Source organism: Crocodylus siamensis, chromosome 11 (genome assembly GCF_052110815.1).
Source record: "Crocodylus siamensis isolate JL-2025a chromosome 11, ASM5211081v1, whole genome shotgun sequence".
Classification (NCBI taxonomy): domain Eukaryota; kingdom Metazoa; phylum Chordata; order Crocodylia; family Crocodylidae; genus Crocodylus; species Crocodylus siamensis.
In genome coordinates, this window is record NC_143405.1 from 30,366,593 (window position 1) to 30,392,141 (window position 25,549).

Sequence of the window (25,549 nt, forward strand, 5' to 3'; positions counted from 1 at the left end):
TAGAGCAATATCAGAGAAATACCTTAGAGCAAACAGTGGCATGGTAGACTGGCAGGGTCTTTAGCCCCATCCCAGTCGAGTTGGCATTGCTTAGAACAACAGGGATTTTAAGCCCCCCGCCCAGGTATGTGATGCCAGTCATGTAGGCAGAGGCAGCAGGTTTCCCTCCTCCCTCTGGAATGTATCCAGCTCAGGTTACAACTCAGGGTTACCTGAAGCCGATGGGACCAGAGGAGTCAGCCCCCTGCAGTGACCATGGTAACCAAATTGTCAGATAGCAGAGTTTGGGGGAGAGGCAGAGACGGTATTCTGCCAAAGGGGTCATGCTGAGGAAATGGGGTCACAAATGGGGTCATGCTGAGGAAAAGTTTGGAAAGTACTGGGGCAATCAGTCCAAAAAAAAAACACAAAATAGTCCTGCAAGACCTAAAGTCTTGTGAGAAGTCAAAATTGCTGGACAGGAACTGCATTCAGTTACCACATTTAACTTCCTCAGAATTGTTGTGGCAAGTGATCCCATATCTATGATGAAATTCCACACAGAATTGCCAAAGCCAGTGCAGCACTCAGAAGGCATCCCTGAAACCAGAGAGGCATTGCACTTGGACTGAATTGAAACAGTTTAAGACTGTGATTCTCAACCTTTTTTGAGTCAAGACACCCTTCAAAAAATGCCAGTTGTAATTACGCTTTCACTCATTTTTTGACTATGGAAAAATAATGTAGCAACTCTTTTGTTGCAAAAAAACTCAGACCACAACAGATCAGAATATTTTTGATGCTATGGATCTTTCTGAAATATCTGGAATTATCTGGGTTTATCTTTTGAATTATGAACACCTAACAGTGCTAATATTGCGCAGCCCCCACAGCACACTTAAAAGGATCTCATGACACCTCAGAGTGCCAAGGTTGAGAATCATTGGTATAAGGCAGTTGTCCTGGCTCCCTGCTTTATGTTTCTGAGATACGGATTTACAGCTGCCACATACAAAAGTTGGACTCTTTCCATTTGGGAAATATTTGAAAAATTATGAAAGTGAGATGGAAAGACCACATGCTAAGGATGGAAATTCATGGTAAATATAGAGGTAAAATTTTTGGATGTAATGACAAGATTCTTTGTGTAGATGTGATATCTTTTGTGCTTGAAAGCTTGCAAAGAACAATTTTTCCAACTATTTAGTTGGTATAATAAAAGATATCACATCTGCCCAAAGAATCGTGTCTGCCTACGCCCTTAGACCAACACAGCTGCAGCCAACAATCCTAATGGATGTAATGACTGCTTTCTAGACAACTTGCCTCAGAACTCACAGGATAAGAAGTAATTCTAGACGTAATCCTGAGTAGTGCACAAGACTTGGATGAATAGTTCCGTTAGGTGAGCTACTCTGTAATAGGAACCATAACAAAATGAAATTCATCATCCGAGTGGGAGGAGAGAAACCAAAAATTCCACCACACAGGTATGCAACTTTAGGAAGAAAAATTACACAAAAATGAGGAAGGTAGAAAGAAGTTAAGGGGAGCAGTAAAAAATGTAAACCAAAAAAGGAAAAGGCCTGCAAACAGCCTGGAAGCTATTTAAAAATACCATATTAAAAGCTCAGGAAAAGTGTATGATGTGAATCAAAAAGGGTACCAAGCAGTCTAAAAAGAACTCTGCCTTGTTTAATAGCAGAGCTAAGGAGGCCATTCAAGGCGAAAAGGTTTCTTTCAATAAATGGAAGCCCTGCTCAAAGGAGGAAAACAGGAAAGCTCAGAAACCCTTGTAGGTCAAATGTAAAAATGGAGTAAGGCAAGCCAAAAAAGAATTTGAGGAACATCTTTCCAAAAATGCTCAAGTTAATAATAAAAACTCATTTTTAAATGCATCAGAAACAGGAATCCAGTGAAAAAATCTGTGGGACTATTAGATGGACCATGGTGCACTTGAGGATGATAGGGCCATAGCAGAGAATCTAAATTAATTCTTTGCATTGTTTTTTACTACACAAGCTATTGGGAGAATTCCTACACTAGATCACCTAGTAAATAGATCTGACGAATTGGATCACATTGAAGTGACAAAGGAGGAAGTTTTAGAACAGATAAACAGATTGAATACTGATAAGTCTCCAGAACTGGATGAGGGTCTTTGGAGAGTTCTAAGGGAACTCAAAGTTGAAATTGCACAACTGTTGGAAATAGTATGTAACCTGGTGGATCCCAAAGCCTGTTGAAGTCGATCCTGGGCTGCGGATGCTGAGTGTATGCATGCATGTGCGCACGTGCCACGCCCCCAAGTCCAGCAGGTCAGTCAGTGGAGGAGGGAAGGGATGGAAGCCCGGGGGGAACATACAGCGGGCCTCAGAGTGCAAAGCCCAGCCTACAGCAGCAAAAGGGGTTTAGTGGGGGATGGAGCCACAAGCAACACATCCAGGGGATGTGGGGAGGAAGGGGCATGCACCCCGAGAGGGCAGGGGGGGTACCCCTGGATCTGCCCATGGGGCGGGACGGGGCAGGGCAGGCTTGGGCCAGGGCAGCGCCAGGCTATTTCTGGCCAGGTTGTGCTCAGGCCAGGTGGCTGTAGTGGTGGCACTGGGAGTGGGGCCACAGGAGGGACCTTAATCCCCCCAACCCCTGCTCCCAGCACTGCTGCCGAGTGCAGCATGGACCAGGCCCAGCAGGAACAGCCCAGCACAGCCTTCCCCTCTCTTGCCCCTTTCCCCCCCACCCCGAAGGACATGGGGGCCAGGGGCTGGTAGGCATGGGGGAGGGCGGGTTACAGCTGTACTTGGTACAGATGGCAGTGGTACTGGGAGTCACGAATGGGGGGCTATAGCCCTGCCGGCAGCCCTACTCCCAGTGTTGCCGACACAGCTGTCTGGCCTGAGCACAGCCCAGCTGGGAACTGCCTGGCACCACCCAGGCCCCAGCCGACTGGCAGATCCAGAGGCACGCGCCCCACTGAGCCCTCTCCCTCCTCATGCCCTCCAGACAAGCTGTTCACAGCTCCATCACCTGCACCCCCAGCTGTGCAGCACCTGCCCCTGCCTCACTGCCATTGCAGCGGGGGATGCAGATCAAGGCCTCAGTGGTGAGGGAGGGAGTGGGGCTAGGGCTGAGGCCTCGATCTGCCCCCCCACCTCAATGTCCCTTTCCCCTGACTGCTCCACAGACTTATCTGCTGGGTGGGATGGTGGGGGAGTAGATTTTCAGTTCTTTTTAAATTCCAAAAGTAACCTGTTACCTAAAAAGGTTGGAGACCACTGATGTAACCAATCATTACGAGCAAGCTGTGCGCCAGTGGATTGGTAGGTTGCCAACATAACACTCTTCAGCAATGGCTCCACAGGTAATCCTTAGAGCTACAGACCTGTGAGTCTCACTTCCATCCCAGGCAAATTAGTAGAATTTATAATAAAGAATGAAATCAACAGCATGAATCACATGGAGAAATGTGACATACTGGGGAAGAGTCAGCATGTTTTTGGTAAAGGGAAATCCTTCCTCACCATTCTGCTGCAGTTCTTTGTGGGTGTTAATCATGTGAGCAAGGGGGATCCAATTGACATAATATATTTTGATTTTCATAAAGCTTTTGACAAGGTCTCTCACTGAAGGCTTTTTAGAAAACTGCGTTGCCAGAGAATTGGAGGGAAGGTTCTTTTGTGGACTGGTTAAAAGATAGGGAGCAAACTATAAGCCTAAATGGCCAGTATTCAGGATAGAAGGAGGTCAAAAGTGGTGTCCTGGAGGGATACCAGGCCCGGTTTTGTTCAACATTTTCATCAATGACCTGTGAAAATCTTCAAGTTTGCAGGCGATCCTAAAGTAATTTGAGTAGTAAAGTTTCAAGCTGATAGAGAGAGGCTGCAGCAAGAGCTCACCAAACTAAGTGAGTGGTTAAAGAAATGGCAGATGAACTTCAGTGTCAACAAGTGCAAAGCTATGCACATGAGGAAAAATAACTTAATTATATGCACACAAAGCTGGTTTCTGAAGTAGCTGTTGCGACCTGGGAAAGAGACCTTGGAGTCATTGTAGATCGTTCCTCAAAAACATCAACTAAATATGCAACGGCATCCAAAAATGCCAATAAAATGTTGGACATCATTACAAAAGGAATTGAAAACAAAACAGAGCAGATAATCATGCCGTTATACAGATCTGTGAATACCTAGATCCTGAATACTGTGTGAAGTTTTGGTTTCCACCTTTTAAAAGGATGTAGTAGAATTAAAAAAGGTATAGAGAAGGGCAACAAAAATGATCGGGGTATGGAGCAGTTGCCATACGAGGAGAGACTAAAAAAGCTAGGGCTCTTCAGCTTGGAAAGAAGACTGTGGAGCAAGGGGAGGGTGTAACAGGGAACCCCTACCCTTATTACTAGGAAGGAAGAGAGCAGGGCAGCTTGCAGAAAACTTGCCTGCAAGGAGCATTAGGTGTGAATAGCTTAGCTAAATGGGCTGCAGGACCCAGACTGCAAGCAGCAGAGTGCTGGGCTGCTAATTGGAGAATTAGCAGTACATGGGCCATGTTAACAGAGGGCTGAGTCAGGTCTTTGGAAATGAGCAGGGCTGATGTACCTAACAAGCCCAGCCTCTAGGCTTGGACAAGCAGTCTGACTGGCTGCCAGAGGGGAAGGACCTCTTGACAAAACTGGTTCCTGGGAAGGTATCTGGGAGGCTGGGAGAGGGACAGCTACTTGGGGAGTGTTGGGTAGCCATAAAGAGACCAAAGATGGAACCATTTGGTTAGTGTTTTGTGTTTAAGTTTGACTGGAGGACTGGACTGTGGCTACGGGAAAGGTTTGGAGGCCAAGCAGCAGGGTGCCAGGGGGGTGCTCTGTGTTTCAATACCTGATCTAGGCAGGGATGCAAGGGAAATTACAACCGACACCTGGGAGGCATGAGCATGGCTATGGGGGTGGCTGGAGGCCATGATTAAAGGACCCTTAAGGCACACTGAGGGCTAAGAGTATTTGTACACATGACAAAATTGGCCTTTAAAGCGGCTTAATTGCCTTTTTGCACCACTTTAATGACATTGCTATTTTCACATTCGGTGGTGTATTCTGCTTTAATTTCATGATGATGTATGCATTTGGCAGCGTATTTCACTTTAAATGACTTGGTTATGTAGCACAGTAAAACCCATCCAAGGTATTTTAGTTTTCTACATAGCAAAGTGCAACGGTGCACGGGGTGCTGGAAGCCCAGACATGCTTGGGGAAGCTCAGACTTGGTGGGCTTCCAGCACCCCGTGCACTGTTCCCCTGTTTTCTCCTGCAACCAGCACAGCCAGCCACCCTCCTGCCACCTTGCTGCTCTTCCCCAGGGGCAAGCCAGCCTGTTCCCAGGCACTCCCAGGTAGCAGGAAGGCGGCAGGGACAGTGCACAGGATGCTGGAGTCTACCTGCCTCTCCTGCAGCTGGGAGGCAAGCTGCCAGTGGACCAAGTGGCCCCTGAGCTGCGTGGGACCCTAGACGTACTTCCACAGCATCAGCGCCCCCCAGGCAGTACCCACCCACTAGCATCCAGCTCAGGCAGTCCCTGGGGGCACTGCCACCACAAAGGGAAGTACCAGGCCCCGCGCAGCTCGGGGGCTCTGCAACCCCATGGCAGCTCATGCAGGCAGGCTTGACAGGAAGAAAAAAGAAAAAAGTGGTGAGGAGCCTGAACTTTTTTCTTTCTTTTGGATCCTGCCTGCCTTGCCTCAACCGTGCAGGGTCCGGTGCTTCTCTACGTGACAGCAGCACCCCCCGGGACTGCCTGGGTGGGCTGCTAGCAAGCGGTTGCTGCCTGGTGGGTGTTGACACCATAGAGGGAAGCACCAGGCCCTGCACAGCTCAGGCAGTTAGGCAGGCTCTTGGATGAACACACACAAAAAAGATCAGCTCCTTGCTGCTTTTTTGAGGATGTTGGATCACCACTTGCCAGAGAATTTTTTAAATAGAAAGTTGGCCTCTGGTAGAAGAAAACGTGGTAGACTTAACAAATGGTGTTAGGCTCAACTTAAGGCATCCAATAGTTATAACCAGGAAAAACTTACACAGAGTAAGATAATATTTCAACTGCTTTATTCAGGATTATCTGGTTTTAAGAGCCAGCACCTTCAAGATACTTAACTGCTGTACCAGAGAAAAAAAGTTTCACCATAAATTTATTTTACTGGTGTGATAGAGGCATTGCTAAGACTCTCAAGAATTTCCCTCTTATCTGTATCCAGTTAGGGTATCTTAGCATTGTTCTCCTAACACCTCAGTTATTCTAGTGATAGAAGGCAGATAGCCCCCAAACTCAAACAGCATCTCTCAAGCAACAGGCTACCTTACTCCCGTTCTTACCAAGGCACCAGGCCGTGTGACAGACCCATGTGCTAGCTCTGCCCCCTCATCAATACAGACCATATAAACACTGAACTGAATAAAATGGAATATACCATATTTACTAAATTCTAAGCCAAGGTTCTCCCCTGTTTAACATGGGGGGAAGCACCTTGTCTTAGAATTGAGTACAAGGGCAGTGGGGAGGCAATGGGGAGGAGTGGGGGGAGAGGTAGTGACAAGTGGCCTCTATCTGCAGCTGCTGCCTGGGCGGTCCCTTGACACCTCCACTTCCTGCCATCTCCCCCTCTCTGTGCAGCCTCTGTTCCCTGCCTGCCCTTCTTCCTTTTCCCCCTTACCCTTGCTCTGCACAAGTAGGCTCCATCCATGCTGTTTCATGAGGCACTGAGCACGGCCCTAGCCCAGCCCATAGCAGTGGCATGTAGCCCACACTGTTGCTCAGGGTGCTGGGCTAGGGTCAAGTTTGGTGCCCCAGGCTAGAATGGGGCGGGTCCTGTTGGTGTGGAGCAGAGGCTGGGGGTGGGGGCCAGAGGTGGCAGGAGGACAAGCACAAGCAGGGGGCCAGCTGTTTGACCTCCCCATACCACCTGCCTCCCCACTGCCTGTCCCCTGCAGTGATAGGAAGGATGAATTAAAGATGTCTCTCCAATAATTAGATTCTATACATGGAAAATTATAACAAATTTATAAATTGTCCACGTATAGAATCTAATTACTGGGGAGTCATCTTAAATTCCAGGTCATCCTAGATTTGAGTAAATATTTCTCAAGGTTCACTCACCTGCAACTCTACTAACATCATAGATACCATCACCTGCTTATAATGCCATTCTGATGTCTATATTGGACAAATTGGGTAATCCCTACAGGTAAGAATGAATGAACACTGATCTAATATCAGCTGCGGAAAGAAACAGTAGCATGTAGTTTAAGAACACGTTAAACTCCCTGGATGTTCCATCACTGACCACAGGATTGATGTTCTCAGCCAGCAAAATTTTTAAAAATGAGTCTGAAAGGGAAATTACAGAACAAATCATCTACATACTGGATTGCATTAAGCATAGTCTAAACAGGGACTAAGGATTCTTATTCCATTAACTGGATTAAGTTCTATGACTTTTTTGTTTCAGTGGGTTTATTGTGTGCTTGTTTGCCTTTCCCAGCATTACCCCTTTCCTCCCTCTCTGCCTTTTGTATTCAAATAATTCTCTCCATGTTATACGTTGCTCTATGCATGTCCTTTCACTGCATCTAATAAGTGAGCTTGGGATCACAAAACTATAAATCTCTGATTTAGTTAGTGTATAAGGTGCACAGGTCTACCCAGCTTTCTGACTTCATTTAGTTAGTCTATAAGGTGCAGAGGTCTACCCAGCCTTCTGACTTCAGACTAACACAGCTAAATACCTTCTAACGATAACCTCAGATGAAATCCACTTCAAAGACAACAATACCTGTCACTACTACAAAAGTCAGTTTCGCCTGTGGATAACCCAAGTTCAGTGGGAGTTGCTTTTCTCCTCTTGTTTGTAGTGGCTGCTAATTAATATTCATTCATTTAAGTTTTGCTGGTCATGTTACTCATCCAGTGCTAGATGTTTTCTATGAATTAGACTAACTTCAGGGCCTGAGTTCTGCAGGAGCTTCCTGCACAGTAATTGTATTAGTGTTTGCATTACTGTCTTCAAAACCAAAACTAGGAAACTGTTAGTAAAAGGTTTCAGTGTCACCAACTCAAATCTCAGGTATTACAGATTTCAGTCTTTATCTGACCAGTAAACTTCAGTGATTGTCACCAGTTGTAATACTTGCAGTATACCAGTAAGCCTTTTTATTCCATAAGTATCAATTACAATAGGCATAGGCAAAGCTAAACTTCTGTTTACCCCTCCCTGCCATCAGAGTCAAGGTTATAACATAAAATATGCTGAGCCCTAAAAAGGCCAACCTTGCTTTTCACTTTAAGTACCACTGTAAAGATAAACTGCTTTAGCTGGAATGGTTAGCAAGAGGTTTAAGGCTTGTCACTAGAAATTAACATTTTCACTGTGGATAAAGCTTAAAGGCTTAAAGAGAATTGTTTTTCCTTGCCTAAAAAGTAACTTTCTAGATCAATTGTCCCTGCCTGAACTTGGTACCATTTATCTAGTATTTGAGGTACTAGAACATGATGCACTTATTTGAAAAGATTGCAGAAAGTATTGTGTTTTGTATTTCTGTATGAAAACTGAATAGTGCTGAAATGAAAAAAGGTACTGTGCCTTTAAGAAGGCTTTCGAGCAGTCAGTGAGGTGTGTTTTTTTTTTCTGGTGATGTCACTGGAAACAGAACCACCCATAGAGTTCAGTGGAAAGAAGACGTCTGGCCTTTAGAACGGAGGCATTTTAAGAAATGCAGTTCATTTTCACTTTGTTGTGAGGGGAAAGATCCTGAAAACAGAAAAGGAAGGATTATACTAAGTTTTGATCAAGAGTTTTTGATGCAACTGAAATGGGGTAAGTTTGATGTTTTAAGAAATGCAGTGAGGTTTCATGTAATAGAAAGGGTAGAGAGCCTGAATGCAGGAGAGGACAAATTATATAGAAAGACTTTGGATCAAGAATTTTGATTAAATTAAAATACAGAAAGCTCGGCACATTTTCTCCCTTGATTATGAAATGAGCCTCCTGATTTGTTGTGTAACATTAAGTTAGCTATTTTAATAATAGCTCTACCCATTATTTCAAAATTTGCAGCAGAAATTGGTTTTCTAAAAACAAACTAAAATCAGTGTATAAACAGTAACTAATTTCCTTAAATTAAACCATTTTTAAAATATCTCTGAGGAATTTTTAACTTAAAAATTTTATCTATAACTAGCATTTTGGTTTACTGGAATTAAGCTGACGTTTTGAACGGTAACGTTTCCAGTCCACAGTTGACTGTACATGCACAGACAAGTACAATAAATTTGGGGCTTGGGGTTTTTTTTAATTTTTTTGTCTTTGCCTGGGGTGGTAACAATCTCTAAACAGCTTATCTTGAAAATTGCAGGTACAAAATTCTTTTCTGTATGTATATGACACTAATACTAATACTGGTATTAAGGTCTTATAAACAGTGATTTCTCAATGTTTCTTGTTAATAAAGGCTAACACATGCCACTAATAGTATGTCTTTTGAATTTGAACATTCAAATAATTGCCTACACTTTCCAGTATTTATACTGAAGTAATTTATGGCCTACACATTTATTCTGTGTGTAGCATTTGTGTTATTGAAGAGTACCAGTGAAGTCATATTTTTTGTAAGATTGATTGCAAAAATCTAAGTAATTATTTTTTGGATTGGGTCCATAATCTGAAGCAACTGAGAAAACTGTCCTAGTTTATTTTCATTTGTATAGAAGACTGTTTGTAGTCTTATTTTTATTGTCTGTATACCACTGGAAGAAATACTGTCCAATATTAGTGAGAGAGGCAGGGATATCTTAGGAGGATATCTTTTATTGGGCGCACTAGGTACTTGGGATAGAGTTAGACTTCAAATGCAGAAACTTGAGACCTGATGAAGAATGTCTTGCATTTGAAAGCTTGTTTAACTCTACCCCAACTACTCAGTGGGTCCAATTCTAATATAATGAAAGGCTTAGTCTGCCTGTCTGTGTGTCTGTCTGTCCATAGCACTTCTGGCGAAGTGTGCATGTGCCACTGAGAGGGCAGGCAGTGAGTGACTGAGTGGCCTGGGCTGTGCAGACCCAAGTTTGTGCCACTGACAGGGAAGTTTGGCACTGGGGAACATGCCCCGGCTGCCTGAGTGGTGGCGCTTCCCCCCATCCCCCGCCTCCCTGCCTGAGAGCAAAGGGGGCATCATGGTGATGGCGTGCCCCCCCCGCCACCTGGCCCGGACACCCCCTAGAACAGCCAGCAGGGAGGGAGAGGTGGCGGGCAGGGACAGAGGAAGGGATTGGGGAGGCAGGCGGACATGGGCCAGCTGGACCCAAAGCAGCAGGGAGGAAGGAGGAGGAGTGGGGCCAGAACGAAGTGGCAGGGGAAAGGGGGGTAGCATGGTTGGACTGGAGTGTTGGGGCCAGACCTGAAGCAACAGTGGGGAAGGGGAGAGTGGGTTGGACCAAAGCAGCAGTGGGGAGGAGGGTGGAGCACGGGGACCCAAAGCGGTGAGGGGGAGCAGAGTCAGACTGAAGTGGTGGTGGAGGAGAGGGGGGACCGGACTTGGAGCTGAAGCATTGGGGTGGGGATTGGGGGTGGACCTGAAGCAGCAGAGGGGGAGAGCGGGGTCAGACCAAAGTGATGGAGAGGAGGGGGGTGGAGTGGGGTTGGACCGAAGCAGTGGGGGGAGGGGGTAGAGTGGGGTCAGACCTGGAGTGGTGGGGGGAGGAGAATAGAGCGGGGTTGGTTCCGAAGCAGTGGAGGGGGGCTGGACGGAAGGAGCAGGGGAGCTGGGGGGTAAGCAGGGTTGGAGCTGAAGCAGTGGGAGGGTGGTTGGGGGGAACAGGGCTGAACCTGAAGCACTGGGAGGAGGGTGGGGGTACAGAAGGGTTACACAAGGAATGGCAGAGGGGAAGGGAGGGTGTGGTGCCAGATTTGGGGCTCTGTCCCCGCCGGTTCCCACCCCCCTGTCATTCTTGATGGGCAATTTCCTAGTAAAAGATATCACCCTAAGAAATAAATCCTTGTCTCTTGCAGAATCTCTGAACCTCATAGTTTCATAGTTAGTAGGGTCAGAAGGGACCTGAGCAGATCATCAAGTCCAACCCCCTGTCATGGCAGGAAGGAGTACTGGGGTCAAACGACTCCGGCAGGGTATTCATCTAGCCTCCTCTTAAAGACCTCCAAGGTAGGAGCCAGCACCACTTCGCTTGGAAGTTAGTTCCAGATCCTAGCCACCCTGTCAGTGAAGTAGTGCCTCCTGATATCTAGTCTGAATCTACCCTCTGCCAGCTTGTGACTGTTGTTCCTGGTTACTCCTGGTAGTGCTCAGGGGAACAGGGGCTCCCCCAGTGCCTGCTGGTCCCCTCTGACTAGTTTGTAACAGGCTGCTAGATCTCCCTTCAGCCTTCCCTTGTGGAAGCTGAACAGGTTCAGGTTCCTGCGCCTCTCCTCGTAGGGCCTGCCCTGCTGCCCCCTGATCATGCAGCTGGCCCTCCTCTGGACCCTTTCCATGCTGTTGACATCCCTCTTGAAGTGCAGCGCCCAGAACTGGACACAGTACTCCAACTGTGGCCTGACCAGTGTCGCATGGAGGAAGAGGATCACCTCTTTGGACCTGCTTGAGATGCATCTGTGGATGCATGACAAGGTGCGGTTGGCCTTCCTGACTGCGTCTCCACACTGTCGGCCCGTGTTCATTTTGGCATCAATAATGACTCCAAGATCCTTTTCTGCCTCTGCACTGACGAGAAGGGAGTTCCCCAGCCTCTAGGTATGCTGCTGGTTCTTCCTTCCCAGGTGCAGTACCTTGCACTTGTCAGTGCTGAAACCCATCCTGTTCTAATCTGACTACCCCTGTAATCTATCTAGGTCTGACTGCAGCCTATTCCTCCCTTCTAGCTTGCCCACTTCCCCCCACATCTTAGTATCATCTGTGAATTTGAACAGAGTGCTTTTTACCCCCTCGTCCAAGTCACTGATGAAGACGTTGAATAGTGCGGGCCCGAGGACCGAGCCCTGTGGAACCCCACTGCCCACATCCCTCCAGATCGAATAAGATCTGTCCACCACCACTCTCTGGGTGCAGCCTTCCAACCAGTTAGTGACCCATTTGACTGTGTAGGTGTTGACACCACAGTTCCCCAGTTTTTTAATGAGAATGGGGTGAGAGAGAGTGTCGAAGGCCTTCTGAAAGTACAGAAAGATTGTGTCCACTGCTACCATTGCATCTAAATATTTGGTGACCTGGTCATAGAAGGCCACCAGGTTGGTCTGACAGGACCTGCCTTTAATGAACCCGTGTTGGTTGCCCCTAAGCATAATCTCCCTTCCTGGACCCTCATGCACATGTGCCAGGATAATTCTCTCAAAAAGCTTACCCAGGATCAAGGTAAGACTAACTGGCTTATAGTTTCCTGGGTCCTCATGGCTATGACATTACTCTTACACTGCCACAACATTTGTAAAGCATGCCACCAATATGGTCATAATGGGCAGAACAGTATGATCTTTAAAAAAAAAAAACAAAAAAACTAATGTCTGTTAAATGTGTTACTACTAGCACTACTTCTTCCCATTGTTTTGAGAGTGACTTCAGAGGCAGATGCAGGGCAATATCTATTAATATTAAAACCAGCAAATGTAGGAAGAGAATTCTACTTAAGTCACCCAAGGACATTGGCAACATGTAGGAGGTACACACAGGTACACGTGCCCCCCCTGCGATTGGCCACTGCTGATTTATTGACATTAGGGCTGGAAGGGACCTCAGAAGATCATCGAGTCCAGCTTCCCGCCCAAAGGGCAGGAAGTCAGCTGGGGTCATAGGATCCCAGCAAGATAAGCATCCAGTTTACTCTTGAAGGTGTTCAGTGTAGGTGCTTGAACCACCTCCGCTGGCAGGCTGTTCCAGACCTTGGGGGCTCGGACAGTAAAGAAATTCTTCCTTATGTCCAGCCTGAAATGGTCTTGCAGGAGTTTATGACCGTTTGACCTCGTCATCCCTTGGGGTGGTCTGGTGAACAAACGTTCCCCCAGATCCTGGTGGTCACCCCGATCAACTTATAGGTGGCCATCAGATCACCCCTGAGCCTGTGCTTTTCCAGGCTAACGAGCCCCATGGCTCTCAGCCTGTTGTCATAAGGTCTGTTTTCCTAACCTCTGATCATGCGCGTGGGTCTTCTCTGCACTCTCTCAAGCTTCTCCACATCCTTTTTGAATTGTGGAGCCCAGAACTGGATGCAGTACTCCAGCTGCAGCCTCACCAAGGTTGAGTACAAGGGGAGAATAATGTCCCGGGATTTGCTTGAGAAGCATCTGTGGATGCAAGCCAGCATTTGCTCACTTTACTAGCTGCAGCATCACATTGATGGCTCATCTTCACCTTGTGATCAATCGTGACCCCCAAGTCCCTTTCATCTGTAGTGCTAGCCAGTGTAGCACTGCCGTGCCTATAATCATGCTGTGGGTTTTTCTTCCAAGGTGGAGAACCTTGCATTTTTCGGTGTTAAACACCATCAGGTTCTCGTCTGCCCATTTGCTGAGCTTGTCCAGGTCAGCCTGGATCACCTGTCTATCTTCTGGCATGGATGCTTTGCCCCAAAGTTTGATGTCATTGGCGAACTTGGCCAGTCCGCTCCTGACTCCAATGTCCACATCATTAATGAAGATATTGAACAATATGGGTCCAAGGACAGAACCTTGGGGGACCCCACTGGTCACAGGACACCATGATGAGTGACTGCCATCAGTTACTACCCTTTGGGTCCGACTACGGAGCCAATTTCCCAGCCAGCAGATCGTGGTGGACCCAAGGCCACAATTGGCTAGTTTTGCCAAGAGGTGATCATGGGATACCAGATCAAAGGCTTTTTTGAAGTCAAGATATATGACATCAATCTCTTCTCCCTTGTCCAGGTGATAGGTCACCTGGTCGTAGAAGGACATGAGATTGGTCAAGCAAGGCCTACCCCCAACAAATCTATGCTGGCTATCCCTCAGGATGTTAGTGTTGACCAGTCCATTAAGGATGGCCTCTTTAATAAACTTTTCTAAGATCTTCCCCAGGATAGAAGTCAGTCTGATGGGCCTATAGTTAGCCAGATCCACTTTCCTCCCTTTCTTGAAGATCGGTACCACATTGGCCTTCTTCCAGTCTTCGGGCACTACACCAGATCGCCAGGAGTTTTCAAAGATCTGTGCCAGGGTCTGGGCTATGATGCTTGCCAGCTCCTTGGGTACCCTGGGGTGTAGATTGTCAGGGCCGGCTGACTTGAAGGTATCCAGCTTCTCAAGATGTTCCTTCACAAGGTCAGCATTGATGGAGGGCAGGGGATTTCCCTCACCCGGACCTCCCTGTCCCATGGGACTGATGAAAGACCAACGCAAAGTACCCATTTAATAGCTTGGCTTTTTCCTGGGCGTCAGTTATCAGTTGTCCCATCTGGTTCAGCAAGGGTCCAATGTTGCCCTTGCTTTTCCTCTGGCTCCCCACTTACCTGAAAAAGGACTTTTTATTGTCCTTAATGCTTGAAGCTAGTTGGAGTTCAGTTGCAGCCTTGGCTTTCCTGGTTTGCTCCCTGCAGGACCGGACCAGTGCAGAATAATCCTCCGTCGAGGTGAATCCCGTCTTCCATCCTTTGTAGGCTTTTCTTTTTAGCCTTAGGAGGTCTGCTAGGTCCCTGGAGAGCCTGATGCTGCTGGCAATGCCTGTGGGCAGTTGCTGCTTGCCACAACCTCCCTTCAGTTGGGAGCAATCTTACGCCAAGACACCCACCTCACTGTGCCCTGCCAAAAACCAAGCTTCGGATACCTCCCCAGGGGCACCAGCTTCGGGTCAACCGCCTTCGTGGAGCACACCCACAAGCCTGGGATACCTGCTACCACCACCTGGGATCTGGTGTTTGTCCAGGCTCTGTGCCCCCTGGGGTAGACAGGCCTTGTAGACCTTGAGGGTTGCTTAACCCACTGTGGTTCTTTGGGGTGCTTCTCTTAACCTGAAGCATTCACAAATAGCCTCCCTTAGCCGAGCAAAGGGAGTAAAAAGGCCTGCCCAATCCCTCTCAAGCAGGTACAACATGCTAGGAAAACTGGTTGTCACCCCAGACGACAAAGCTAACCTATTTAACAATTTCTTTGCCTCCATTTTCCTGAGCAGGGACCGGATCAGCCCCCCGACCGGGCCCCCCTCAGGCCCCAGGGGAGGCCTCCCTTCACTGCCGATACCAGCACCTGTGGCATCTGCAGGCAGTCACCAAATGCCACCGGCTACCACTGCCAATGTTGGCGTCATCTGCAGGTGGTTGCTGACCACTGGTCATCATTCCCCCTCACCCCCTCCCTCCACCACTGCCACTGCCACAGCCGCCTGTGGGAGCTCCCTGCTTGCTGCCGCCACACCTGTTAGTGACCCCCCCCCAGCCTCCACAGGCATGTGTCATTCATGCCCAAAGATAGTGTAAACATGGTGTGTATCAAAATAGTAGGTTATAAATAGGGAAGCTAAATGTCTTGCTTCTTGACTTTGGGCCCAGTAATCCTGTCAGTTATTCGTTAGTTAAAATAATGTGGGATACATTCAGTGCAATAGGTAACTTGGATTCGGGGCAGATCTGTTTGTGTTCCACTCTGCTGTGAGGCTGATGATACTGTGGGCACCAATACAAATGACACGGAGTAGTGCTGCCAGGATGCTTCCTTGTAAAACTTCTTTCTTGATACACTGTTCCAAAGGCTAACAAATTAGCTGCTTTTGGTCTGCTGTGTGCTTACTCTTGCCAGCAGTTTTAAGAGAACTAGACAGTTACAAGGAATTGATACTTTATTTACTGATTTGATATGACTTACAAAGAAAAAGTTACCTAATTTCAATCACTTTTCACTGGTAGCAAAGTGTTTTAATTGCTGAAGAGAAATTCTGTGGTGGAAAAGCAAATTTGTTGGACAGTTTCTGTATTTAAACAAATAGGTAACTTAGGAATTCATTTTATAGCATAAAAGCAAAATAATTAATTTCTCAGTTGGGAAATATAGTAATTTAAATGTCATCTGATCGTATTTTTCTCAGTTGTGATTTTACTACTTGTTTTGGTGGTTGTCATAGTATTGCACCTTAAAAAAGCTTATAGTGCTTCTTGCCCTCTCCCACACCCCACACACATTTCTGAAATCTTTTCGAAAGGATGTTGTAAAATTACTGTTCCTGTTCTGTATCTACATTTAGGTGGTTGAGCCAAACAGTTGTGTCAGGAGCAGCAGAGTGTATCACTGTGAGACCTCCTTCATATTTATGATCAGTGAAATGAAATAAATGAATAAATGAAAACCTTTATGTCCAGATAGTTCTATCAAGTATTTTTCCCCTTAGGTTGCATTGACCATGTCAATGTTAAGGACAATGATTCTCAGAAATATTTAATTTAATGAGCAAACTAGGAAACCTGGTTTTGGGTATGCTACTAACAGCCAAAACTGATTTTTAAGAAGGGACGATGATTTTGAGTACCAGCCTAAGAGAGATGGTCAGTGTGCGCATGTCTATCACTTCCTGATGAAGTCCTTATCTTGAACTCTGATGCAGATTATTGCCTGTTATGGAGTAGTTGATTGAGATTTTGGCAGAATGAGGAGTATAAAATACAGCTCTGTGTGTCGAGAGTAGCTGCCAGCACTACACAGTCTGTTAATTATATAGTTTTGGTAGTCAGAAGTAGCAAATGTACTAGCTGAAACACCTGTAGTGTATACATTGGAAGTATTCTTGGGGTTCAGTCCTAGGTAATGATATATTCAGAAATGTCCACAAAGGAGTTCATGTGAACGCACACATTTAGTATTCTGTATATAAACAAAACAAGAAAAAAATATATATACTTGCAAAGCTTTCATACCAGACAGGTTACCTCTTGATGTCAGATTTATCACTGAGTAAAACTACAGACTCCAAAAAATTTCCCTCCCTTCCCAGTTACTTGCATATTCATTCAAAGGATAGGTAAGCTGCACATTTTTAAGCCTTGCTTTAAAATGCTTGCAGCAATTGCATAAAAAAATTACATTACATCTCCAAAATTGTACTGAACAATAAATGTTGAGGTTTTTTTTATAAGTGCACAAAAATGAAGTCTGTTATTTCATTGGTTAAAGCCTGATAAAGTCACTCTCACTGATTACACTTGAGTGTACTCAGCAAGTATGATGTATTTATTCTTGTAAGGGTTAAACTGGATAGCATGTACAACACTTTCTTACTTAGTACATATACTCAAAAGTTTCCAGCTTTGATATGAAAGTTGTTCGCAATCAGCAGGATTCTGTCTTGTAGGGCTCTGAAAACACAACAAATTACATAACTGTTATCTACATTGGTTTTATGCACCCGTGTAAATTTGTCGAGTGAACAAATGAACAGCTATTCTAAAATAGCCATTCATAGCAGGTGCAATTACAGTGCTTTCCTATTTAGGGGCATATATTAACCTGCTTGCAGTGAGGGGAGAAATTACCAATATACAAGTATAATGTATACACCCCTGAATTCTCCTGGTGTAGGTAGGGGTTGTCATCATCTATCAACTTTTTTTATTTATATCACCTGGAACTATCTTACCAGCATGGTCATTTTAGCTGCTGATAAATTGTTTAAACTTGCTATTTCCACTTACAGGGCTTAGTCAGCTTTTATTAAAAGCACTACCACACCCCAGTACGGGCCTTGACTACTTACAGTCCCTTAATTAGCAAGAACACCCAAAATATAACTTCAGTTAACTTTGTAAGTGAAAACCAGTCAAAAAACAAGCAATGTTTTTCAAGCAATATGGGTTTCATTATATTTCATACTATGTAACAGGATGTAAAAACTTCACAAATGTACTTGTCTAATGAAACTTTCCTTTGAGCACATTTTTAAGATATGTGGAGGATGATGAGTCAGTATTAGTTTGTTTTTGCAACTGTTTTCCTCCTTTTGTTTAGTGATGTCTTGAAAAATACTTTTTTAAATTGAAGTGAAAAATTAGATGACCACAACCAGGAAATGAATTATACTGCAAGAAAATGAAAAATAATTGTTGTGCATGTTTGCATATATATAGGAGCTTTAATTTAGCCAGCCTTCAAGACAGGATCAGTGAAGAGACAGCAGCACAAGTTTTAGAATGTCCTAGCAACCAGAGTACATACTCATAATCCCTGGAGAGTTTGGAGTTCTCTAGCTAGAATGCACTAAAGCCCATTTTGGGTACTTTAGTGTATCTGTGGGGTTCCTGTCCCAGAGAGATCACATAGGGAAGAACAAGAGAAACATCTTCATTAACAACCACCTCTTAACACTAAGGCAGAACAGGTAACAGCAGCACAAGATAATGCAGTTCAGGCACTGCCCAATGCAGATACAGGGATCCGGGTTTTCCATTTCCCATGGGAAAATGGGGAAAACCACGGATTTCCCATTGTTATCAGCAAAAACATGGATTTTTGCTTTTAGCAGAGAAACCCACAGATTCCCTGCTTTTGCAAAGAGCTCTGCACGCTGGCAGAGCTCCAGTCTGCAAGAGCTGGCTGCAAAAAGAGTGGGAAACCCCCAGCACAGCCAGAAGGGGGAGAGAGAGGGGGAAAAGGAAGGGCTAGCTTGGTTTAGGCTCACTCCTTGCTGCTGGAGCTTGTGCAATAAGGGAGTTTGCTGGGGACACAGGCAGGGCTGGGAGCTGGCCCCACCCCCACCCGAGCCCATAGCAGGCAGCAGCAGGTGGGGAGCTGGCTTGTGTGGCAGGAAGCCACCTTTGTTTCTCCCCAAAATCTCTGCTCTGTGACAATTTGATTAGGATGGGCCCAGTGGAGGAGACGTACCTTACCCTATCTCTTTAGGTAACCTGACCTGGCTACATTCCTGAGGGAGGGGGGAAACCTGTTCCCTGTGCCTGCATGACTGGTATCACCTACCTGGGTGAGGGGCATCTACCTGGTGGGTTACAGTCTTCCAGGCAACTAGTGATGTATTTCAGATTGGTTGGCCAACAGGTGCTGGCCTCCATTGGACCAGGTGAATGAAGTCACAGGGGCTTTATAAGTTAAGACTGCCCAGGAGGAGGGGGCAGCAGCCATGCAGGGGACTCAGAATTAGAGAGGAGCTTTACCATCTGAAACTGGCTCTCTCCCCCATAACTCATGAGCTAGGAACGGCCTGCCTCCAGAGGGAATCTCTAACAGCCTCTGGATGATGCTTGTGAGTAAGCTACTAGAGATCTGATTAAATATATAGCTGGCAGTAATTCAGATGCGTAATCAAAAGGCTACCTCAGCCAGACTGTTTTGCTCTATGGGATTCCTATGATATTGCTCTATCTTGTACCCTATTTTCACCCTACCCCTTGTAATCAATAAAGTTCTCCTTTGTGACTAGTGTAAGAGACTTATTGAGGGGTGGATCTAAATTATGCCTAAGAGGCCCCTTGGGTCTGTGGACTAAGGGAGACTATTTTTGGCCTCGACTTGGGGAAGTGCCCCAAGTGCTTCTACTGGGTCAAGTACATGTTGGACTAGTAGGCCTGTGTTTCCCTGAGGAGACAGAGCTTAAGAGGGTCCCCCTCAGGGTGGTGGCAGCTTACGCTACCCCCGGACTCTGCAGTGAGGCTTGAAAGGGGGTCTGCCAGGGCTTAGGTGCCTCTGGAGAGAGACGTGGAGTCCGGAAGGTGGACGGGCGTGGCGAGGTGGGAGGCTCAACACTGGAGCTCCCTCTACTGGCCCGCCACAGCTTGTGCCACTTCTTTTGTTAGAGGCAGGAAGCTGTGGACCTCAGGCCCTGACCCATAGCCCTGACAGCTGGGGGCCCACTCTGGCAGGGCTGTGGGGGTAGGGGCTGTGGGGGGGGACAAGGGGCTTGAGCAGGGCTGGGGGGCAGTGAGGGGCACCAGCAGGGCTGGGAGGGGTTGGGGGACAGTGGCAGGCATCAGCAGGACTGTGGGGCTGAGGGGGCAGTGAGAGACACCTGCAGTGTTAGGAGGCTGTGGGGGGGGGGCAGTGAGGGGAACCAGCAGGGCTGGGAGGGTTTGGGGGGCAGTGAGGGACACCAGCAGGGCTGGGGGAGGCAGTGAGCAACACCAAAAGGGCTGGAGGTTGTGGGGGGGCAGTGAGAGACACTAGCAGGGCTGGGGAGGGCTTTGTGGGTGGGGGGGTGGAGTGAGGGGCAGCAGCAGGGTGGGAGGGGGAGGCTGGGGATGCCTTTAATTTTACTCACAGATTTGAGGCTGCACCATGCCCCAAACCCCCTGGCATGGCAGAGCCCAGCAGCTGCAAGCAGGTGGCGTCCATCGCTTCCAGGGCTGCAGCAGGGGCAGGCAGCCACCCGCAGCTGGATGAGAGCAGGCTGGAGCCAGCGGCTGCTGCTGGCTCAGTCCAGCAGTGGTTCCAGGCTCTTTCCGGTGCTCTGCCTGTCTCCACCCCGGCCTTGGCTGAAGCAGCCCCAGGAGCACCCAGCTTCAGCTGCCTGCACCAGGGCACAGTGCAGCCCAGGGGCTACAGGGAGCTGGTATTAGCCACTCCTGGGGTAGCTGCAGGAGGAGCTGGGGTGAGTGGGGAAAGGCAGAGCCCTGTGGGGTTCAGGGCATGGTGCCGCCCACTGGCTGCAGGCAGCTGGTGCTGGCAGCTCCCGGGCCGCTACAGCCAGGGCTGGGGTGAGTGCCACGCTCCACACCACCTCGGGGTTCTGCTTGTCCACACCCACCCCAGCCCATGCTGGAGCGGCCCTGGGAGCAGCCAACACGGGAACTTATCCCTATTTCTTACATTATGAATTAGGTTCGCTTTACGCAAATTCGTTTTATACAGTGTTCTCCAGGAACGCGTGTACTGCATAAATCGAGGGAAACCTGTAATTCTGTGAAAGAAGGTACTAAATCACACTGCACTGTTTTTCTGCTACAGTTAATCTGTGACTTACTGGAAGTCATGTGACCTCTTTGGTTTTCCGCACCTTACAATAGGATTGAAAAAACATAACTTTGTTGAAGTATGTAGTGCAGTTTGAAAGCCTTAAATAATAGAACCTGTATAAAAACAAAAAGTAAGTGTGCATTTAAATCCTACAGTAGGAAGATGGCAAATTAAATATCTTTAATAGTTAAAACCATCCCCTTCCAGTAATGCCATAAATAGTCAGATAAAGCATGGTTAAAACATTTTAGCTCTGACATTGGATGTTTATTCTGATGACAGAATAGTCAGACACCAGTTGGCCACAAGGCAGTAAATTCTGAAATATAGTTCTTGCCTCGTTTTTTAACTGTTGTTCTGTTGGGTTTAACAAAGTTGTGTGTTTTGCTATTACTGTAATATAATACAAGACATATTTTTAACTATACAGATGTGAGAAAATGGAAACTCAGCCTTAGGTTGGCTTTGAGTCACTTTTCTGTTACACAGAAAACAATTATTTAAAGCAGTTTTTGTCATTGGTTGTGCCAGTAATCTTGAGAGGACATAAACTTGGTACTAAGGTTGGCAAGCTGATCAAGTGAATGAACAATTGATTGCTTATTATTTGATCACAGTAAAAAATTGTCAAATATTCCAGGAATCTGAGAATGCCTTTGTGTAGGAACTGGCCTCACCATTTTTTGTATCATAGTATCATCTTTTAGCACAGCATAGCACCTCTGTTTTGGGGAGGAGTGTGGTGAATGGGCAGACCATGCAAGGCTGTGGCAAGAGTGAGCGTTCCTGCTTCCTTTAAGCATATTTGATAACCCTAATGCAGGCAGGAGCAAACACTCATGCTGAAACCACTTCCTGGTCTGGCCGTGCAGGAGGCATGTGGGGCAATTCCATGTGGTGGTGGCAACACCTAGTTGAAAATCTGTGAGGTAACCTGAGGCAGCACCAGAGTGGTTTTCAACTGGGGCAGCTGCCAAGTTAAAAAGTTGCAGGGGGTGCCCTGAACCTAAAAAGGTTGAGAACCAGTGCTAGACAATAAATGTGTGGAATAGCAGTGAAAAGGTTAACCTGCTTTGCAAAGCAGGCCTATGAGGAAAATGTTACATATGTTATGTAGTATGGAGGCAGGGAGAAAACAACTAATTGTAGGAGTTCTGGAACAAACAGTAATGATTATTAACAACTTTCATCCAACAATATCAGAATGCTTTACAATATGGGATTAATATCAGCCCAATTCTAAGCATGAGAGACCTTTAAGGCAGGGAGCTGGAGTTATTTGCCTGAATTAAGATAGTAGGTTGGGAGAACTAGGAATAAAACTTGGTTGACCTGATTGCCATTCTGGTACCTTAATGAAGAAAAGGGGTGTACACAAAGAATTGAGTTGGGATTCAAAGAAGAATGCAAGAGTTCAACAATAAATATAAATTGTGAGTGTGAGGAAATATCAGTTACATTTCTGGTTGAAATGATGAAAAATGGTCAAATTAGTACACACGTCCATTGAAACTGTATAAGAAATCTTACAAATTCTTAATATACCTTTAGAAATAGACTTCATATTTCTACAAGAGTGTATAACTGCACCTTAGATATGCTATTTAATTTACATTTTGCAGAGTAGGACATATAGGAGTAATCCATATGCAGAAGATAGTTCCATCACATGCTTTCAGAGTTTCAGTAGTAATTTCTTTCCTAGAAAGTCTGACGAAAGCACTGTGTTATGACATGTACAGAATTAATATTCATCCAGGTACCTTTGTATTTTTTGGTTAGAAGTGGATAAAAATAAGTATAAATTACAGGAATGTTAGAAAAACTTGCACGTACCAGTGCCATAAGAAAACATGTTTATACAGGTTAGAACATAGCTGTTGCTACTTACTAGCTAATGTCTGTATCTGGTGTTTTGGAACTTTATTTTTAGTGTTCCAGATGTGTTTTCTGTCTCTGGTGTAGGTCTACTAAAGATTCGGTATTGCAGAGGAAACTGATCCTGGAAAGCACAGTTTATTAAAGACAGCATTTAACAGATACACAAAATGTTGGCCTAATGGTCAGGCAAATAGAACTTTCTAAAATCATCAAGAATAGGAAGAAAGTTAATTTTGTTTTTCCAAATGCAAAGCAAATCAGCTTTTTGTAAAAATAGATACCCCATAATAGAAAAAATACCACTCACATACCACATGTACCTTTCTTCAAAAAATGAGCTGTCGGAACACAGCCAAGAATGCAGCCCAGCAGCTTAGAGAGCAGCCTCCTGCCAGTAAGTCTGTGCTGGGGAAAGAGTGTGTGTGTGTGTGTGGGGGGAGTGAACAGATCAAGGCCCCCATGGTGAGGGAGGGAGTGGGGCTAGGGCAGGGGCAGGCACTGCCTGAGCGGAGCATGAGATGAAGCCATAAGTGGCTCGTCCAGAGGGTGTGGGGGGGTTGGGGAGGGGGCAGCTCCCCACTACTGCGTGCACCCCCAGGGAGGCACAGGGGGCATATGCCTCCAGGATTTGTGCATGAGGTGAGGGCAGGCTACCTGCTGTGGGCTCAGGGCCAGGGGCTGCATGAGCCTCTCCCTGATGGGAGGGTTGGGCTGGGCTGGGCTGGGCTGCACTTGGGGTGGGCAGTGCTGGGAGGGGGAACTACAGGATGGCTACGGCAAATTTTGGGCTGGCTGTAGCCCATCCCATCAGCCCCCCTCCCGGTGCTACCGCTGCTCCACCCAGCCCCTGGCCTCAAGTCCACAGCCGGCAGCTCACCCTCGCCCCACACGTGAATCTAGGGGGCACATTCCCTTTGTGTTTCCCCTGGGGGTGCATGGAGTGACGGGGAACTGTCCCTCTCCCCAACCCCTGCACTGTCTGGATGAGCCACCCACAGATCCGTCCCATGTTCCCACCTTGCTGGGCAGCACCTGCCCCTGCCCAGGCCCCACTACCTCCCTTACAGTGTGGGCCTCGATCTGCCATGACCCTTCTCCCTCTCATGCCCCTTCCCCCTCAAAGACTTACCAGCTGGACACTGCTCTCCAAGCTGCGGGGCTGCGTATCAGCAATCAGATCAGTATTGGCCGATATGGCTGGTTAATAATCAGTCATTGGTGTTTGCCAAAGAAGTCTTTATCAGTGCACCCCTAGTTTTCTGACTTGGTAATATTTCTGGTACCTTGGTGCCTATTGAAGGGATGCAGCTATAGTGCTTAAAACCTATTTATATTATACCCAAATGCAACACAGAGTTCCAACTGTCATAACAACCACAGTAGAAGTGCTCATGTTACGACGCTGTTAGTTTCTAACAAATCTACAAAGTCTGCTAAATACCTGTCATCAACAGTCTCACACAGGACATGAAAAGAAGAAAAACAGAGGAGCAATGGCAGTAGACATCCAGTATGAAATGTTATATTCAATGCATTACTAATTCAGTATACAATAAATAATAATTATTATTAGGTAATAAGTATGGAATCCCAGTGGAATATCATTTTTGTTTGTTTGTGAAGCAAATAGGATGTCTAGATTTTCTTTAAGATACTGGTGTGAAAACTGAATAAAATTTTGGCCTGAATGGAAGAAGTGCTCCATTAGATTCCAAATCACAGCAAAGAAAAACATGTTGGCTAAATACATATATTTCATTTATAATTAAAAGATAAAATGGTCGTGTATGAACAAGCCAAACACTGAGATCTATTTATCAATAAGAAAGAGGACCTAAAATCTGCTAGAAATTGACATTTCAGAAGATATACAGGTAAAGCCATCATAGTCTGAAAAAACCTTCAGAAAATAGGAGACTACCTCTGACTATCTGAAAAGTTTAGTATATGTATGTAAACTGGGGTCATGAACAAGGTTCTGTACAAGCTTTTCACTAGCTGTCTCCATGATTAGTGCTAATTACAAAAAATAGTTTAGTGCAGTTCTTGGTTTCTCCACACTTGCTAAAATAGCCAACCAAGTGTTGTTCATAAGGAGTGTTCCTGTCAATTAGTAAATACATTTAGACCAATTCTTTTAACAGAATCTACCAACAAACCATTACCTATATAAATATTCTGGATGTTATCAAGCTGGAAAAAGGGCACATCCTTCCAACCTTGTAAAACACAGATTCTGAGATCATTGATCAGGAAGAGTTGAGCTACAGAATAGGAGTTTGTCTGCAATGTAGCTGGATTCTCACTGATTCAGGTGTAACAAGATTTGAGAGGGGGAATCAAAATTTTATTAAGAAGAAAAATATTCTTGCTCTTCTGTAAATCTGAGAATCATCATCCAGAAATGCAAATTTAATTTCAGGTATAATTACCCTCTGTAAAACCAGCCAATAGATACTTTTACATGTAACTGTTTAAATTAACATTTTAACACTCCTGCACATTTAATCATAGTTTCATAGTTTCTAGGGTCGGAAGGGACCTGAGCAGATCATCTGGTCTGACCCCCTGCCATGGCAGGAAAGAGTACTGGGGTCAAATGACCCCAGCAAGATGTTCATCTAACCTCCTCTTAAAGACCCCCAGGGTAGGAGCCTGCACCACTTCTCTTGGAAGTTGGTTCCAGACCCTAGCCGACCTGACTGTGAAGTAGCGCCTCCTGATGTCTAGCCTAAACCTACCCTCTTCCAGC

The 25,549-nt window shown here is 46.1% G+C and overlaps 1 protein-coding gene across 2 annotated transcripts in view; it reads left to right on the forward strand.

Annotated features, from left to right (window-relative positions):
• SHISA5 (shisa family member 5) overlaps positions 1-25,549 on the forward strand; it is a 61,703-nt gene that overhangs the window by 19,697 nt on the left and 16,457 nt on the right. Inside the window, exon 1 of one of the 2 annotated variants that reach the window (XM_090021707.1) lies at positions 8,661-8,832. The exons of the other annotated variant lie outside the window; for it this stretch is intronic. Within the exon in view, the coding sequence (XP_089877833.1) occupies positions 8,828-8,832 (5 nt within the window). The 5' untranslated portion in view covers positions 8,661-8,827. Of the gene's footprint in view, positions 1-8,660; positions 8,833-25,549 lie in introns of those variants that run through there. 2 annotated transcript variants of the gene reach the window in all.